Source organism: Argentina silus (assembly GCF_951799395.1).
Source record: "Argentina silus genome assembly, chromosome: 2".
Classification (NCBI taxonomy): Eukaryota; Metazoa; Chordata; class Actinopteri; order Argentiniformes; family Argentinidae; genus Argentina; species Argentina silus.
Genome location: NC_139656.1, coordinates 12512066 through 12532007, shown reverse-complemented (window position 1 = coordinate 12532007; position 19942 = coordinate 12512066). Strand labels below are relative to the sequence as shown.

The 19942-nt window shown below is 40.3% G+C and overlaps 1 protein-coding gene across 1 annotated transcript in view; it reads right to left on the bottom strand.

Annotated features, from left to right (window-relative positions):
- The window catches only part of opcml (opioid binding protein/cell adhesion molecule-like), a gene marked incomplete at its 5' end in the record, with an annotated part of 165379 nt that overhangs the window by 81323 nt on the left and 64114 nt on the right, over nt 1-19942 (bottom strand). Inside the window, one exon of the mRNA XM_083665110.1 lies at nt 3037-3272. Within this exon, the coding sequence (XP_083521236.1) occupies nt 3037-3272 (236 nt within the window). The remainder of the gene's footprint in view (nt 1-3036; nt 3273-19942) is intronic.

Below are 19942 nucleotides of genomic sequence, written 5' to 3'. Positions count from 1 at the left end.
AAAGCATTAAGTTTGGTGCAAATCCATCACATGAAATGCAGATTCCACACCATCTCTCATGTGAAGAATAGTGGTAGCTGCATCAAGTTATTGGTATGTTTGTCATTGGCAGGTACTGGGGAGTTTGTCAGGATCAAGAGAAAATTATGAAATTTGCTGAGTTGATAGTAACATCCTAATCTACACAGTGTATTTATAGGGTCTCTGATTTGCATAGGAATCAAAAGATATTACATCCAAAATTACATGAACTATTATCCTTGCATTAAGATGGACTCAATTCAACTTATTGAGTGATTTGTTGATGACATTTTTGCATTTTAGCTAAATTCATAGCAAAGGGTCTGAATACTTCTGTACATGAGATATTTCTGTATTTCAATTCTTTTTTAAATTACAGAAATTTCAAAAAACTTTTTCGCTTTGTCATTCTGGGGTATTGTGTGTGGATTGATGGCAAATTCTTTTAATTTAATCCATTTTAAATTGAGTCTATGACACAACAAAATGTGGAAAACGTGAAGGGGTCTGAATCCTTTCATAAGGCACTGTACATTGTGCATCACAATTTGATGTTGAGTTATGTCAGACAAGGATGACTATGCAACAGTACTGTGGAGGCTCCAGTTTGAGAAGCATGGATAAAGATTTAATCTAAGACATCTGTTCGACAAAACCAAAGTGAATGTGAAAGATTCCAGCAATGGATTGGATCAAATTAAGTTTGGCTTTTCTGTGAAACTTAGTCTCAAATAGAAAAGATTGAGAGATACAGTAATGTTTGCTTCTCTGAAAATGAATAGCTAATAGTTGGAGGCCAAGTGCAAGTTTCAGGTTTCTGTCTGGTGGTCCTGCAAATTCTCCTTGACTGTTTGTCCCCTGTTGAATTACCACTGGTCGATATCATGGATTGATATGTTGATATGCATACAGGTTCTTGCATAGATATGATTTTCCAGTTTACGTCATTCACAGCCAAAATAGACACACAGTGAAAAATTACGGTGTTTCAGAAGAAATTTGATATACAAGAAAAACATAATCTTAGACTAAAAAGATGGGTTCACATCTATTTATCAGAAAACAAGTGTTGTACTATACCTTAGCATAATACAGGTGATTCTGAAAAAAAGACTATCACAATCCGACTCTTACCTCTTCCCTGTGTTGATTAAATAACTAAGATGGCAAAGAACAATGCTGTGCCATTTGAACATGTAGGAGAAATGCTAAATCATTTGTTATGGAAGAATTTCATGGCTAAACACAGCAAGAAATATTTAAGCATGAGGTGCAGTGGAGGACTGTGGGGAGAGCTAGGATGTGGTTGCTGTGAACTGAAGCCCTTACACCCGTGAGTCTCTCTCTCTCTCTCTCACACACTCACACTCACACACACACACACACACACATTCTCACACACCGTGAATCTTGGAGTGGTGCACCCCAGGAGGAGTCTCTTTAGATCTAACAATAACATAGTACCTGCAAGTTCAACCATGTTGTACACCAACTTAAAGGAGTTTGATCAGTATTTCAGAGGGTCATGAAAAGGACAGATAGAGAAGGGAGAAAGTATGCTATCAGATAAAACAAAGAATTGGAAATGTGATTCCTTGTGTGTAAAGTAATTTTTTTTCTTCTATCCCACGACTCCACCTTGAATATCTGTGCCACAATACAATGGGATTTAATTATAGCCAATGCTTGTCAAAGGCATCTGCTTCCAAGCAAAAATAATACATACTACGAATAACCATACTGTAGTATACAGTAAATCCCAATCAATGATCTATTAATTATAGTTCCAAGTAACAATTTCAGTACACTCATTTGTTCTGTGCTCATGGACAGAACTCTCCTGATTTAAAAATAAATAAATAAAAAAAATCCTAAAGCCGTTACTAATTAGTGCACATCTAATCTTTTCAAAATAAATAATAGGCAATTATTGTATTTATTTATTCTGTAATTAGTGTCAGGGCTAAGTACAAAAGGTTAATGAATAACAGATAATAAACTGTTGTTTTTTTTGCCATTTTAAAATGGAAAATGAATAACGGGAAGGAAAATGAATAACCTTTCTGGCCCCAGCGAATTTTACTATTGGAGGACCATGTTGGCAAACACAGTCTAGTCAAGCAGTTATCAATAGTTTTTTTGCTAATACATGCTGTTGTTTGTTGAAACGTTAGTCTCCCTTTTCAAATGCAGGATTCAACATGGGAAAAACTGACACAATTAATTAATCTCACTTTATTTCACTGTGAATTATAACAAAGGTCCAGGTATTGACAGCTGATTTAGCAAACCCTCGCACTGAAATGTGGCCAAGGCTCACTGTGTCCCCAATCAATATCTATCAACGATCTGAAATTTAATCTAGATTAACATCAAAATGATCACAGTCTGAGACTTAAATATAGCATTGTTATACTCAACACTGTTACGGTTCCCCCTCCTAATCATCCCTCTGGCACCACCTTGAGGCCCCGGCGATCATCGCTGGAGCGTCCAGCCCCCAGTCGACAGCACACCTGGACCCGATCCCCAATCAGCACCCTATAAGAACCCTGCCCGGTCAACACTCCAGTACCAGAACGTACTGTGATCTTACGGTAACCTTTGTGAATCGTGACCTACAGATGCTTCAGCCCTCCTGTGTATACTGCAGATTCCTTGTGCCTTGTCTTCCTCCGCGTAACCCAATCTGTTCTCCTGTACCCCGTCTACCCTTCCACGGACCTAGCCCCTTACATATTACTGGACCTCCCTGCCTGCCCGACCACCTGCCTGTCTGACTACCTGCTCTCCTGCCGACCCTGGACCGATCCTCGACTACTCTCTTTGGATTCTCCACTTGTCCCCATTCCCCTTTTCCTCATTATTATTCCGTCGTTTGGTTCCTTGGACTTTCTGTGTAACAAACACTGAAGTCTGAGTACTAAACAAGGCAGTTGTGCCATGAGCATACATTTACAAAACTCACATTACAGACTGAAAACTGTAAAAACTGAACTGAGAGAAATAGCATACCTTGAACAATGAGGTGCACTTTTGAGGATTTGGGCTTCTTGTTTGTGAGGATGGAGCACACATAGGGACCCTCGTCGTGTAGGTCCACATTCTGGATCTTTATGCTGTACTCAGTCACTGCTGTGTTGTCCATGAGGACCACGCGGGGGTCCAGGGACCACTTCTCGCTGCCCGCAAATAGAATGGTGGTGCGATTAAGCCAGGCCACTCGCGATACCTTGCTGTCCACAGTACATCTGAGAAAACAAGGAGAGGATAGGATGAATATTTAAATTCCACCAAAATTTTGATTCATTACTCCAAATCATATGGTCGTATAAGGTTTCAACTCTTTTTCATTTGAAGAGTATGAATTAATGGACACATACCATTCACACCAATGAATGATCAAATCCTTATTACTTTCTAGAAGAGTTTCTACCTCCAGATTTGATAAATTATGTTAAGTGTATACACACTCTACACAGATATTTGTGATAACAATATTTATATGGAAACAAAACATACACAGAACATTTTGTGAATGGTTCCTGTAACAATCACCATGGTACAGTGAATGACATTAAATGTCGGTACCTGTGAACATTTCCATTTACAATTAGAATCTAAGACAAGTCCAATTTGCATATCCTTAGTATTCTCCGGTAGCAGGGCCCTCTGGAAAATCTGTTTAACAATTTCTAAAGAGAGAAGCCTATACAGTTCTCTCTGAGTCCCTGAGAGAGAAGTGGTAACAAACAACATGTGATTTATATTCAGTACAGATTATTGGATCCTAACCTCCATGCCTAACCTTCAATCCAATAGACTTCAGTGAAGGAATATCATAATGCTCATAATACCATTTCTACTGCCTCTGCATACTAATCAGGGCCACTGAGGAGAGCGAGAGACAGAGCACTGTGTAGCTGTAGTCTTATCAAACAGGCGTGCACAGAAGAATATTTTGGATATTGGAGAACTGTGCTTCGAAATAAAACTTGCAGTGCAAATCTTGGGGTCAAACGTGACGTGAGAAGTATTTGAAATGTACAAAACAACATTGTTGTTTATTGAGAATTAATGGCTAATATCCCCATATAATGTGCTCTTCAAACAAATACAGCCCTCTCCATATTCGTTGGGGTTGAGGTCAAGTGTTTTAGTGCATTGACCCTATAACATTGCAAACGTACATCATTGTAAAAGTTGTTCTGAAATATTTGTTATGCATTTCTTTATCTGAAAGGAGGAGGATCATGACATGAAATCAATGTAACCCAGGCAATGATTATGGCAACCAGGCAATGATAATGATGAAAATTGTAATTGCATGAAATACATATACTATACTGCAAAAACTAAATACAATATTAGGAGCAGCCTTTATATTGAGTGGAACATTATTTCAAATTTAGACTCTTAAGTAACCACAACATCCTCTCTGCTTGTAGTTTGAACACTTTTTAACCACTAAGGTCATTCGTCTAGTAACCAACACACATAGGTTGATCACAGTCGACCACATCTAAATAACAAAACATCTAAAGTACAATGTAGACCAATATACCCTAAACAATCAGTTGAATTCTGATGGTCATATGTACATATCTTGGACCTCTGTACCTTATTTCATGAAAATTGTGCCATATTAAATATTCATCATGGTTTCTGAGAAGGTCACACATGGTCATGGCATATGTTTCACTCTCCTCAAAAACAAGGCAGGAAATAATACAACAAATAATTACAATGAATTATTCATTGAGTATTCATTTATTCAGGAGCAAGGTCAGCAGTGTTGAAAGTGTACACAGTCATGTTTTGTGTTACTGTATTATCACAATTAAGGGTAGGGAATCTATGATGACTGTCAGACCTTGTGTCAAGGCTCTTACATCAGAACACAAGGGTGGGTGTCAGTGCAAATTGCTAGGAGCACAAACTGTCAGTTTGACAGTGTTCACCCACACTCAATTGTTTTAGTCCTTAAATGGATGTTACAGGTGTATGTTGTCAACCATGGTAAAACATGGGGGCGTAGAGAGTATTTTTAAATGTTGTTTGAAACAGAACACCCACTTTACTGTTAATAATCTCCATTGCATTACATACTGTATAAGCTAACACATTTTAACATTGAAATGAATGTTGCACAAAGTAATGCAATTGTTGTGAATCTTATCATTTCAGTATAGTTCAGCAAAGTGTCAAGCTAATGTTTACGACACATTTGTTTCTGATATAATACGCTATGGCTTTTGCTCCCCCCCAGGTCCATCACCCTCTGTTATCAGTGCATGAATCCCATATTCAAACCATGACAGATAGTGTTATCTCTGTAATGTCAGAATATGATTTAACCAATGTTACCAGGGACAGCTATACAAATCTTTCACTGTGACACACAGGGAGACTGACATCTGACTATTCATCATTAGTGATCATTGCCGATAAGTATCCCCAATAATAAAGCAATCAATCTGATATTTACCACACTTTATGAAGTAATTGATCACAGAATGCTTAACTATACCTGATTTAAACCCTCAAAAGTGCAATCCTTGGACAACAGTGGCAACAGAAGCTCCCTATAGCAAAAGAAGACACCTTAAGAGGGCCTTTAACGTTAATTATCATGACAATACAAGCATGAAATACAGGCATTATAATAATATAGGTTGATTTTTTCCTCTGTGGAACAGCACATGGGAATGTCACTTTTGATGTGCAGTAAGTAATTTTAGTTTCCTGTTATTTTTGTTTAAGATTGGAGTATGGTAAAAGGGAAACATTAACAAAGTATTATTCCTTCACAAAAAAGTCCAGCAAAGGTCAGAAACATCCCAAGGTTAAACATTCTAAACAGGATTGTGATCTAAACAATATTTCTCTAGTGTTGGATTTGTCGAAGAGCAAATTGGATGACAAAAATGCTGCAAGTGCGAAGAATGTTTTCTTAAGAAACTGTTCATAGTAACAGCTCATTCACCACCATTACCATTTAGGATGAGCAGAAGTGCAGTGAAGGGATTGTAACCATTATCAACCAAAATATTAAGCCACGCTCAATGATGTTGTGAATGCTCTGACATATAGCTTGGGAATAACTATGCATTTACAAACAAAAGTCACCCTTTCACCCTTTTTTCTCTGAAAAAGGCTTTTCAGCTCAAACGCTCTGTTTCTAAAATAATTGTCATTTTGGGATTGTCTTTCATTCATATTCTGCAGAGAGGACAGCATTAAGCCGCACAGTGCTGCCTCTCCATCCCTCCCTAATGACGAGGAGCTCTTACCCCCATAAATCCTTTTAACTGGAGTGGACATCCAGCAGGTTTTACTGGGCCTATCAATTTTGTATCCAGAGACCTCCATCAAAAATATGTGGTGCAATCGAGCATACTGTACCTCCATGTGTCCCTGGATGATAAGTGGTGTGGTCTCAACTCCTCATTCAGAAATCAGGTTGGAGACTGATACCGTGGGGCTCACAGGGCCCCAGCATAACCAGAAAAACACACTAAACATCCACAAAATCATCAATTTCTGAGGGACATTGAAATGCAATAAATACCTGCAGGATAATGACTTGATAAAATGTCAGAAATTATGTCTGGGCTTCGAGTGTGTTTGCAGAGACAAGGCTTGTATCCTCCACAGTCACCTTCTCATTATTGGCAATTATTGTGTGGGCTCAGCTCTTCCATTGGACATTAAATGTCACCATTACATTGCCATGGTGCATATTAATCCAATAAAGTGTTGGTGTTGGCAGTGGAGGGATACTCAATGGATACATTAGTATTCTGCTAAATATTCCTTATTATCAGCATCACAGAGACAGATGTCTTATTTACAGTAGATACAATTCTAATTGTCTGGATGGTATTGTATGTAGTACACAACATACAGTACTGTATTTATACAGTATTGTAATGTTAATCAAATCATCAAGGGCTGCCATGTTCAAATTCAAACTGAGTGAGCCGAAGTCATGTTTGTCATTCCATAGCATATTCACATACTGTAGCTACTATGTTGATTTTTCCTGAATGCATTACTGTTTGAACTCATTAGGGAAGCTGCACGGGCCTTATAGGTCCAATTTTAAGAATTATGTGCCACTTCCATAATAATTTACCAAATGTAACATGAATGAACCAGAATTAGGGCTGTCAGTCGATTTAAAACAATGAATTTTAATAATTTGTTCCTATTAGCTGATTAATCTACCGATTTAATATAACGTGGGATGTTACATTTTACACCTTTTTCACCTTGCATTTTACACTTATTTGTCAACACGTAATACAGACACTCACCCCGCAGGTCTGGGTGTGGGAGCTGAACTACGCAGTGTCCCTCATATCCTTCAGAGAACCGGGGTTACATACCGTAGGGGGCAGCTCAAGTCCAGAGTCACCAACAAGGTTTGTCTCTTGGGTTGCTGTGAGCAAGCTTTTGGCACGATTTATCCAGAAACCCTAGATGAGCAGGTGTGACACCAGGAGTGTTGTGCGCCCTGATCCGAAGTGACCGCACATATCAAACAATTGTTGATGTAAGTGTGGACCCTCAAGCCCTTTTCCCAAAAGAAGGCTACAGCTGCTTCGGCACACTTTGTGAATGTCTGTGGGGCCAGAGACAGACTGACTGATATATACAGACTGACTGTTAGATATTTTTTGTTAGATAAGTTTACATTTACATTTACATTTATGGCATTTAGGAGACGCCTTTATCCAAAGCGACTTACAACAATACATTTGTTTAAGTAAGTGAATCATAGTGAGGGTGAAGGGGTCTTTAGGAGGGACTGTTAAGATGTAGCCTGAAGAGATGGGTTTTCCATCTACAGCGGAAGATCGGAAGTGACTCTGCAGTCCTAACAGTAGTGGGAAGCTCATTCCACCAGGGGGCGCCAGGACAGTGAAAAGCCATGACCGAGTAGCGCGGCCACTGCATCCACGTAGAGGCGGCGGTGCCAGGCGGGCAGACGAGGTGGACGAGCAGAGTGATCTTGCAGGGGTTTGGGGGCTAACCATTGCTTGCAAGTAGTAATTAACACAGCTCCCTTGTCCAACAGGGACATTCATTTAGTCGCTGAGGACTTGGGCCCTGTCCCCGTGCGCAGTGGACACGAAACGTGGTGGAGGCCCCGTGAACTGTAGTCAGTACCCCTGGTCCACTGGTTGCATGCACAGGCACCCTGCCCCGATGGTCTGGCTGACCTGCCTGTGAGAGTTTTGATTTATTGTTTTGCAGAAGTTCCTCTCACCAATGGCCTGTGCGCCTTTGGTGTTCGCCCGCCCACTAAGGGACGAACAGGACTTGGGGGGCTTTTGAGCTACACATGGAACAAACAGTGTGCCTGTGTGACAGTATGTCCCCAAACCGGGGAACAGTGTCTAGGTCAGGGGAGCCGAATGTCCCAAAACGAGTCAGGTGGCCTGGAGATCAGACAGACGGCACGTTCCCTTCACAAAACGACGGACAAGGTAATTTCACCAGGACCAACATGGCATGCTGGATGGAAGGAGAGGGCTGGGTGAGTGGAGCACTGAACAGACAAGAGGAAGGAGAATAAAGAGAAACTAACTGGTATATCGCTGTCAGTCGAATCAGGTAAGGGAAATACCCTATGGCTGTGCTCAGAATACTCGCAAACGAGCCAGTAACAACACGTGTAACATGTACTATCTGACACATAGTCTCAAGTTAAACCTGAAAGGAACTATGAGAGAAAATAGTCAGGTATTGGTTTATAGGAATTACCTCGTGTGGGTTTTCACTAAGTGTAGTAAAAGAGAGGAGCACTTCGATGGTGGTGTACATAACAAAAGCTACCAGCTATCAACCCTCCACCCACCAGCTATCAACAAAACTTGCATGCCACCCAAATGGCACGATAGAAAGTAGCTAGGATAGTGACTAATTCAATCTCTTGTTCGCGAACCGATCTAGAGAGAACTTTACTCGGTAATAAAAGCAACCCAGGGAAAGCTGCCGGGGGAAACGCCCGGGCCCCGGGGAAAGCTGTTAACTTTTCAGTGGAACAGTTAAGTTAGGTAGCTAGGTTCTATTGGGACACTGCAGGCGGCTTGTGAATAAGCGAGTGAAGTGTGAAAAGAATGAAATGGGTGCGCTGTGGATGAGCTTTTATAAACTGAGCTGGGGTGGGGTCAGCCATGCAAAGCACTGTTGGCATGATTGCATAGGGTTTCAGCGAATAGGGTACGCCAGGGTGCATATCCAATAGTGAGATGTCGAATCCAGTCACCTGAAAGAGAACACAATGTTTCAAGCAAATCCCCTCATTCCCCAAACAAAACTCAGACAAAGCTGTAATGTCGAACAGGACGTTTACTCGGAAAAATCATTAGAATACATTACAAACGTATTTGTACACAAAGGCTTCTGTTGCTTAGGTTGGCTTCCAGCAATGTGAAGTACTTGCATCTCTTAGGCAGTATAGTAGGTAGCCAATGAGCCACACACGCAAGTTGCAGGTTATGCACCCACAGCTAGTGCTAGATGCCCAGAAATGTTCCAAACATTATGGAAAAGCAAATTCAGCCAGAAGGGCAGGTTGCACGCTGTCACAGACTGCCAATGCATCAAGTAATGATTCAGCATAGCTATTTGGTGACAAGTTCAAAGTTCTCTGTCTGAAAGGCAAGCTGCAGCTGAAGCGGCAATTTGGGAGACTGTTGCTAAGAGACTGGGACAGCTGCCAATCCAGTTGTATCTCGCGCAGCCTGCAACTATAATCACACTAAAGACAGTTACAGTAACATTGATTCAAACATTGAAATCAAAGCTGAAATCTTAAAAATCCTGTACCACAAAATAAAAGACCACAACAACACCAGTGGCCGGAGAAGTACAGCACCAGTGAGTTTGTGAGGTGCTAGCCTGCACGCTGAACTTGAGCCTGATAATGATGGTATGGATGGTGATGGGTTGGAGCCAGAGGACAGCGCACCATCTATAGGTCTAATGGACCTACACTGGAGTCTACCATTGAGGAACAAATAGTTCCAGCAACATCCTCCTCCAGTAAGTTCCCTCTAAGTTAGCTCTTGATAGTAAGCTGTTGGGTCTTATAATGGCTCTAATATGACATCATTTTGAAATTAATGCTATGGGTGCAAGATACTTTTTTGCATTTCCTGCAATCCTTTTTAGGCTATGGCTATAAAATGAAACATGTAAGCTGACAAAGTGTTTGTCAGATGGGCTCCGCAAGAAGAAGAGGGTCCAGATTGCCATGTGAAAGGCCTCGGCCATAGTATCTTCCCAACTAGAGGTTTCAGAGGCATATTTCATGAAGAAGAGAGGAGGGACAGGGAGCAGAGAGAGTGGGAGATTATCAGGGCCAGGGAGAACAGGGAGCTGAAACGTGCTATGCTGAATCAGATGGGCAACATGATGGGAAACATGCTTTATCATTGGTGCGAAAGATGGGCAGTATGATGAGCCAAATATTTAACCAAATATCAGCCATCACTGATCCCACCCCAGCCACCTGCATTCAGTGGGTATCAGCCCCAGGACCCTACATTTAAGTCATTTAGCAGACGCTTTCATCCAAAACGACTTGCAATAAGTACATTTGTCTAAGTAAGTGAATCAACTATACATCAGTCAGTAAGTAAAACCTTTGATAAGTGCCATCGGCAGTCACAGTGTAAGAGAAAGAAAGACAACTTTTTTATGGGGGATTCCAAGTTCTGGTAATGTAGGGTGTTAGGGGGTGGAGAGGTCTGAGGAGGAGGAGCCCAGGTGTACCCTAAAGAAATGGGTCTTTAGTCTACGGAGGAAGATAGGGAGTGACTGCCATCCTGACAGTGATGGGAAGCTCATTCCACTGGGGTGCTAAGACAGAGAAGAGCCATGACTGAGCAGAGTGACCACTATGTCCTCTTAGAGGTGGCGGTGCCAGAGGTGGAAGAACAGAGTGATCAGGGAGCGGTTTGGGGACTGACCATCATTTGCAGATAGGGAGAGGTTGTTTCCTTTGCCGCTCTGTAGGCAAGCTCCAGGGTCTTGAATCTGATGCGAGCTGCTACTGGGAGCCAGTGAAGGGTGCAGAGGAGGGGGGTGAGATGGGAGAATTTGGGGAGATTGAACACCAGACGGGCTGCAGCTTTCTGGATAAGCTGATGTTGGAAGCAGGGAGCCTGGCCAGAAGTGAGTTGCAGTAGTTACAGCAGTTCCCCTGTACAACATGATGGGTAATCTCACAGGGACAATAATATCATTAAGGATTCCCTTATATCTGTTGCAGAGGATGTAGCATTGTCATGTGCCTGTGGCTGCTCAAGTCCCTCCTGTTCCTTAATCCTCACTCGCTCCTCATCCCAATAAGGGAGACACCCATCTCCATGGACCTTACAAATGTTATGCAGAACACAGCATGTCAGAATGATTTCAGAGACCAGAGCAACATCCACATCTATTTGCTTCATAATGCGTCACCACCTCGATTGGAGACGTCCAAAGCCATTTTCCACTACCATTCTTGTTGAGCTAAGGCAGTGACTGAAAGCCCTCTCTGACTGTGTGGTGGATGGAAATCCTTTCATAAGCCACCTTTTCACAGAGTATGCTGGATGACTGATAATTACGATGGGGACCTCTATCCCATCAACAATCTATGACTTCTAGAAGTAAAAGAAGAACAAAAAACATATCACCATTCTCTGACCTATTAACACTCTTATGCAACTGTATATATTGCCTTTAGATTAAATTAGGGTATGTGTAGGCTAGACGTAGGCCCTTAATATGGTCCTGGGCCTTTCTTGAGAATTTCACACAGGTGGTTCACAATTATGTGGGTCTTATACTTATATTGGTATCAAAGTGAAGGTAATGCCTACAAGATTATGATCAAGTTGTGAGCACCAAACAGTGTATCACAGGATTATTGCTGGTGATTAAGCAAATAAATACTGAATCTGTTCCACAACATGTGGACAATAACTACACAATTTGGTGTTGATTTAGTAAAAGGAATAGTTGAATGTCTATTTGAGTGGGAGTATTTGGATAAGTACCACCAGATGGCACTCCTATAGGTTAGGTTCACACAACTTCACTCGTGCATCGTGGGGTTTTCCAGGCCATCCAACTTAGGTATCTGTGAAACTAACACATTGTATCGATTACAATTAGAGGTGCAACAATGAAAAAGCTCAATTCTGTGACATTGACAAGGAAAGCTTGAACTTCATTGCTGCCGGTGCCGTGCCATATAGCATAGAGGTCAACTTTGATTAAAATGTTTTGATCAATTGCTACTTTGCTAATATACTTACTATAATCTGCCCTAAACCTACCAATATTTGTGGACAACCACTACCTGGAGAACAATTGAGTGCCAGCCTTTTCTATTTTAGTAGTCAAATGTGTGTGTAATAGAATGTGTGTGCCATCGATGGCACTGGCACACATAGGGAAACCTCTCCTACAAAATCCTGCCACTGTTATGTCTAGCATTGGTCCCATTAGCAACTTGATATATTTCTTATATAAGACCAGATTTATTGCCATGCAGAGGTCATGGACAAGACCATTTAAAGTTGAGATACCGATGGCAAAGAGAGTGGTCCCAGTCCGGTATTCGCAAGAGGTTGCAAGCCACCACAACACCACAGCCGTGCCCTTGCTATAGCAGATGGGGTTTCTCCAATTTGTTGGATTCTTCTCAATGTAAGGTCATATTTGGGATGCTACATACTCAAAAGTGCTTCATGTCATGCATAAACTTGCTATCCGTCTCCAAAAGACATCACCATGAGAACGATCTTTGGCCGAAATTGTGCGCTCTGATGAGAGACCATTAGCTACTGCGATCACTGATATGTTGCAGTTTCTTCTTCTGATTCTTGATAAATCTGTGCATCCTTCTTCTTTTCTTACTTAAGAAAACTTGTCTCCTGTGAACTGAAGGCTGCCTGTCGTGCAAACACAAAGAGGACTGAATTTCCAGTGTCAAAGACATATACAGTGCCTATAGAAAGTCATCATACCCCTTTGAAATAGTTACTATATTTGTCATACAGCCTGAAATCAAAACCCATTAAAAAAAAATACTTTTTCCAGCTTTATGTACAAATTTAGCCATACAACATCAAACTAATGAAAAAAAAGGCGACAGTTCTGAAAATTTATAAAAAATTAAAAACAAGAATAAGAGGGTTGGAAAAGTCATTAGTCCCCTGATTTAATACTTTGTAGAGCCACCTTTTGCTGCAATTACAGCCATCAATCTGTTTGGATATGTCTCTACTAGCTTTGCACACCTAGATTGGAGAATATTTGCCTATTCTTCCTTGCAGAATTGTTCGAGTTCAGTCAAATTCCGTGGTGAGCGGCGATGGACTGCTCTCTTCAAGTCCATCCACAGATTTTCTATCGGATTTAAGTCAGGGCTCTGACTTGGCCACTCAAGGACATTCACCTTTCTATCATTAAGCCACTGCGTTGTTCTTTTGGCGGTATGTTTAGGATCGTTGTCATGTTGGAAGGTGAATGACCTGCCCATCTTCAGCTGTCTAGCAAAGGGACGCAGGTTGTCCTCAAAAATTTGGGTGTACTTGGCAGCATCCATTTTCCCTTCAATCCTGACCAATTTCCCAGTCCCCGCTGAAGAGAAACATCCCCATAATGTTGCCACCACCATGCTTCACAGTAGGTATGGTGTGTTTTGGGTGGTGTGCTGTGTTTGGTTTTCGCCAAACATAGCGCTTGGAGTTCAGTCCAGTTTGGACGGACGGCCTGATCTAGGCAAGGTGTTGGTGGTGCCATACGCCTTCCACTTCTTAATGATGCTCTGAACGGTACTCAGAGGGATAGCTAAAGCCTTCGAAATCTTTTTGTAGCCTTCACCTAACTTGTGCCTTCCTACAACTTTATCCCAGAGGCCTTTTGAAAGTACTTTTCCAACCATGGTGAATTCTTTGCAGAACCATGCACTTCTAGTAGTGGAATCCTCAAGAAACAGCTGGTTTTATTCTGAAGTAATCAAAACCACTACAATTGATGTCAGGTGGGGGGCAATTAGCCTGGTGTTTGATCTGGAAGTTGATTGGTTGCACCTGAGCAAGTTTATAATGGTATACTCTAAGGGGCTGATCACTTAACCAAACCAGGTATTTTACTAATTAATTTTTAATAATTGTCCAGAATTTTTAAAATGTTTATTTTCACTTTGATGATGAGGGTTATAATGTGTACATACAGCTCAAAAAAGTTAGATTTGATTTATTTTAATTTCCATGGTGTAATGTGACAAAAGGTAAAGATTTCACAGGGTATGATGACTTTCTATAGGCACTGTACATACAAGAAAATTACATCAATTGCATGTCCTGAGGGTTGCCATGTTTATCGGAAATCAGAAAGTTAAGCCAACTTCGGTAAAAACAAACCAGCTGTTTAGGTATCCTACTCAAGCAAAATCATCAACTAGGTTTAGGCTACTACTGTTGACAGGGAAACAACCAAACGTTCTACAAAGTAGCACAAGATTATATTTATGTGAAAGGGTACAGACACTTAAGAAGTGGCACTTTTTCAGTCTAAAAGGGTGCGCTTGGAAAGATCAATGCCATTATCGAAGAGGAATTGAAGCTGTATTTTCTATCTGAAATAGGTATTATTGTCCTTGGTCTGATTCACTGTACAGTATAGAAATCTGATTACAATGTTTTCCAAAATTAGTTGTCAACTAAAGCATTAGTTGATTAATTGGTTTAATCTGAATGCTAGTGTAGCAACACATTGTTCCAACAAAACTAAATTTAACACCATTTGCTTTCAGAACATAATGGTCTCGAGTTGTCAGCCTCTGGAATAGAAACAACTGCCACTTTGAAAAGCTTTGCTTTTACTGGCAAACATCCAATTAGTTTCAATTACTGGAATCGAACTCCAAGAGTCCTGCATTTTATGCTAAGGACATCCCAATGCTGTTGTATAATAGACTTGTCACACTGTCCATTCATGTCCCCTTCAATGTAATATGATTTTAGTACTTGATGAAGTCATATCATACTAAATGTGTTTACTCTGGAATTGCAACTGTAATTCAATACATCCCTCACTCAACATTATTCCATCCAGATTTAAATGCCAACTAGCACTGACAGTAGCATCAATTTGTGTTCATTTGGTTTATAATAGACACTATGAACTGATTTTGCTAAATATTTAGACTGATTTCTGTGTCCTCGAATTTTCATTTCCCTCATGTCAGTTTTATATCAGGTTTCTAGAACCTCCATGCAGTTTAAACTTTCCAAACTGATTGACTCCAACATGCTTCAGTGGTTAATAGTGCTACTGGGAAATCTAAATTCTTGAATGTCTTGAAAAGATAAGAACACAATTAGAAAATCAACCGGATGCGGACAGAACAGCAGAACAACATGTCTATGTACAAGCAAACATATCTAACTGATAAAGATGGGAAATGACTAGCAAATAGTTGTATAATGTATTATTTTGATAGAGATTGCATTACATTATAACATGAATGCTTGAAATCTGATGTAGAAACATAAGATCTAATAGTTGAACATGATATCTAGAAATAGACCTTAACATTACAAAATATTAAAATGCCAGTATCACAAAAATAATAGTACCAGTATCATCTTTATGATATGTATCTCCAGGGACATGGATACTGGCAGATGGATATGGTGCTATTAGGAACAGGCTCCATTACAGGGAGACTCAAGTGTGACAATATCATATACAGTAGGGCAACTTATTGCTTCCAAACATCAACACTCACATCATTAAAATCTCCTAAGACTGCCCTCATTGGCTATCCCAATATTGTGCCCTCCCTCCCATGAGTCATGCCCACAATGGAAAGAGACAATAACAGAAACCTTGGCAGAATTGAATTCTGTTGTTGTTGATGTGTTCCAGCAGGCTGTCGCCTTGTTGTGTATGATGTCATATTGCTACTGCTGAGTATACCTTTTTAAAAAAAAAACATTTCCCATCTTATTTATCTCAGAACAACTACAGCTCTAAGATATGGTTAGGTCACCAAGTCGCAAGCAGAGGACTTTTGGTGATTGCAGATCATTGTCGGTAGACCGGTACCCAGGTCTCAGCTAGAGATAAATGAAAGTCGGGCCTCTAGTTGCAGCTGGATTGATGACCGTCATTACTTTTTGGTGCAATGTATGGTTGCAACTTTGTTGGGACACTCGGATAGGAGAGACATATAAATTATCTCCTGCTATCTGGTGAGACAAACATGGGTGGGATTCGCCCTGTCTATATGAGGGAGAAGCCTAAGGCCCCAGTTTTCCTCTTTGTATCCCACACAGGCAATGTGCAAAACAACCAAAATATTTTAAATGGCTGGGATGTGGTCATTAATTCAAAACACGGTTGGATTACAACAGGTCGTGGTAGTGCAGCATTGAAATGTTTTAAGCCCAGCACTAACCTTTTTCAAACAATCTACAACTCATGGTCACCAGTCCATGATTAATTGAAGCAGGTATATTAGTGATGGGAATAAAAGCCTGCATTTCCGGTTGCTCTCCAGGACTGAAGTTGGACACACCTGTGCTACTTCATATAAAATCCCAGTGCATTTAAAGACATATCTCGTAAACATTTTTCATTGCATATTGACAGTAATTTCCACTTTACAAATATTTTGCTTTAATCCCAATCACAGTAGGGGAAGGTATTGTTTCCTTATTGGAAATTGCAAAATGCAATGTGGTAAGATTGAATTCCAGCCTCAGAACCCAAAGGAATAGGGGAGGGAAATCTAATAACATGGCTAGACAAAGCATAATTGGGTTCAATTAAAGACTAGTTTGTTAACAGGAACCTTTGATTCTGTTTGAAATTATTAGCCAATGTCCGAGTGGCTAATTAGCACCCATGTCTGTTATAATATGTAATGAGGAGGAGCCACTGACAGGAGCTGGTTTAAAAAATCAATACTTGATTTTGGCAATTTGTTTGAACTGAATTATAGAGTGTGTTATCAACTCCCTGTTTTGGGCTTGATGTTAGTGCTGGTGAGAAACAGTTGTGGTTGTAACCTTTGTCAACACAGTATGTATTATTAGAAAACCAGGAGCGTTATGTGAAAGTATGGTGCCATGGACCACTTCCTTGCCAGTCAGTGTACATGCACAGTCAAGGCTTGCCATGTTTTTATAAACTGTGTATCAACAGTGAGGTTATCGCAATTATCAAATACAACTGACTCACTCACTTCTCTCTCTGTCTTTCTATATGTATCAAAAGTGAAAGGTGTATGTTTTACTGTAACTGTAACTGTTCATATTGTTTTTTGTGTCGCCATTTTGACAGGTGTCCCAATAGTGTGGGAGACCGGTGAAGTCCACTTACTTCAAATACCTGCCAAAGTGAACTTTGGCTGAGGAATCAGTAATGGATCCTTCAGCAGACATAGGACTTTTCTAAATTGTTAGTAACACCATTCCTTGCCTTCTCTGCTCTGTCCTCCACTCGTGTCCTACGGAAAACGTCACAGGAAGAGAGAGAGGAATTGAGGAAAGTGAACAAGGACATGAGGGTGAGAGGAAACAAGCTTGTAAGAAATTAGATGTTCCTCATGCGATTCTTTTCTGCATGGGAGGTGTTGACTGAAATGACCAAATAAATGGTGTATAGACAACCACACTGAAATATGAACGTACTAATATCTATAATAACCATCATCTACTAATGTGTCCCTCTTAGTGAATGACTATATGAAAGATTTTACAATAGACCAGCTGAAATGAAAGCCTGATATTTTATAAGGATTCTATAACGAAAAATTATCATTAACTGTAGATGGTAGATATTTGTATCCCATGAGTGGTTCATCACTTAAGCAAAAGGAAACATGATTACATGATCTTTTACAGTAGTGCAACTTATATTAATGTAATTTCTTGTCCGCTACTGACACGTCACTTTTGTCTGTAAGAAAGTAGATTTTGCCTCACACATGTTTATTATTGTTATTATGAAAATAATTTGTGCAATGTGTTTCGCTATGCAATTTGTTGATCTTGATAAGTTGATTTTGTGATCAAAGAAACAGTGGATCCGTGATTCTGTCAAAGCCTGCGCTTCAACCTTCCAACCTTTGTAGTAAAGGGGGCATGGGTTTGATACATACTGTAAGCAGAATGCCTGCAAAGTCCTCTGCATGAGGATACAAGCTTGTATCCTTTGACAGGGACCTCCTCGAGGAGGCTAGGACAGGGAGGAATCCACAAGTTGGACAATTAATACGCTCTTAAATATGGGCACCACTCATCAGTTTCTGTGTCATGGAGGAATTGAGGACGGAGACAGAGTTCTGATTATTGAGAAAGGGCTATACAGTATTTCACTCCCATGTGATATCGTAGCCAACCCCACCTGATATCTTAAACAACTCAAGCGTTCCCACCCACTGGTGCTCAACATATAATTTGATAGAGTTGGATTTTGTATGCAAACCTAACCTGGTCAACTACCAGGTAGCTAGCTGCCTAAACCAGCTAAGAGGTAAGGGTTTGTAATGAAAATTGAGGTGAAAGATAGCTACAGTTACTTAGCTATCTACCATATGTACCGCCATGGAAAGAAACATTTACTCTCGGAGAGGAGATTTGGCTACATTGTAGTGAATGTGAACATAAAGCAATGCTACCTGTCAGCAGATAGAAATGCCTAGAATAAGGCTGCCGTTATCATATTAAACATTTTTTTTAGAATGACATGTCTGTTGTTCTACATAATATATTATCTATGTGCAAGTTCTGTGAAACACATTTATGCAGGATTTGCCACTGTAACACAAAGTTACACATTTACCGTGCTTTCCCGACAACCTTGACAAACATAAGTGATTGCCCAACAGTCTAGTGAGCATACAGTCTGCTGTGTTCCACTGCACATCTATCAAGTAATACATATCACACGCAAATAGGTAGGAGCTCACAACCAAAACTTAATGAAAGCAATAATTTCCTCCACAACAAGATCAAAGACAAGTAAAACAAATTACAAGCGCAGCTCTATGAGCCTTATAACAAAAACTTAGCTATGCTGCCCTATAGGCTGTAAATTCCACCAGCACTGCTTAAGTGCCTCTAAACTGATATGTATGGATTTTTCGTAAAAGTGACAGACAGGTGGGGAATTGATGGTCACATGCATTAAAGTGTATTTCAACAGAATCTGAAAAGGTTTCCTTCCGCAAAGTTGGATTTTCAATGGGATGAAGGAAAAGTAAAACCAGCACAGTTTAACTCCTTGGTTTTAAGAATTTAAGAAAAAACTAAGAATTTAGAGCTAATTCCATTCAACTTAAAACTAAAACTAAATCAGTTCTGGTTCATCCTTATGTATAATGTCACATAAATCATTGCCTAATCTCTGTACCTTTTGCCTTGGAAGGACCGAGAGTGGCCATCCTGGGTGGCAGTGGATTGCAAATTAATAAAAAGAAATAGTACATATAAAAGCAAGTCTGATAAATAATAACAAATATAAGTCTTTTTTTCTGGGGTTGATAAGTCATTTAAGGCTGAAGATGCCTGTCCAACAGATGTTTGTAGAAGCCCCTAAATTGTATGTGTCATGAGGTGGAATTCATTTTCTATCGAGACCTTTGAATATTAGAAAACAATAACATTTTACAGCATGACCCGAGTGTAGGGAAACAAAGATGGGTTTTGTTTTCCATTACAAGTCTTCTTGAAAACACAAGTCAATGGCGCACTGTTGCAATATTAAACAGCCACTTTACTTTAAGTGTACTCCAACCATGCATTACCATTGCAGGGCAACTGTCTTCTCAAGGTGAAGGAGTAAACTGTTTTGTGGACTCCGTTTGAAAACAAAGTAGGGTTGCACAAACAAGCAA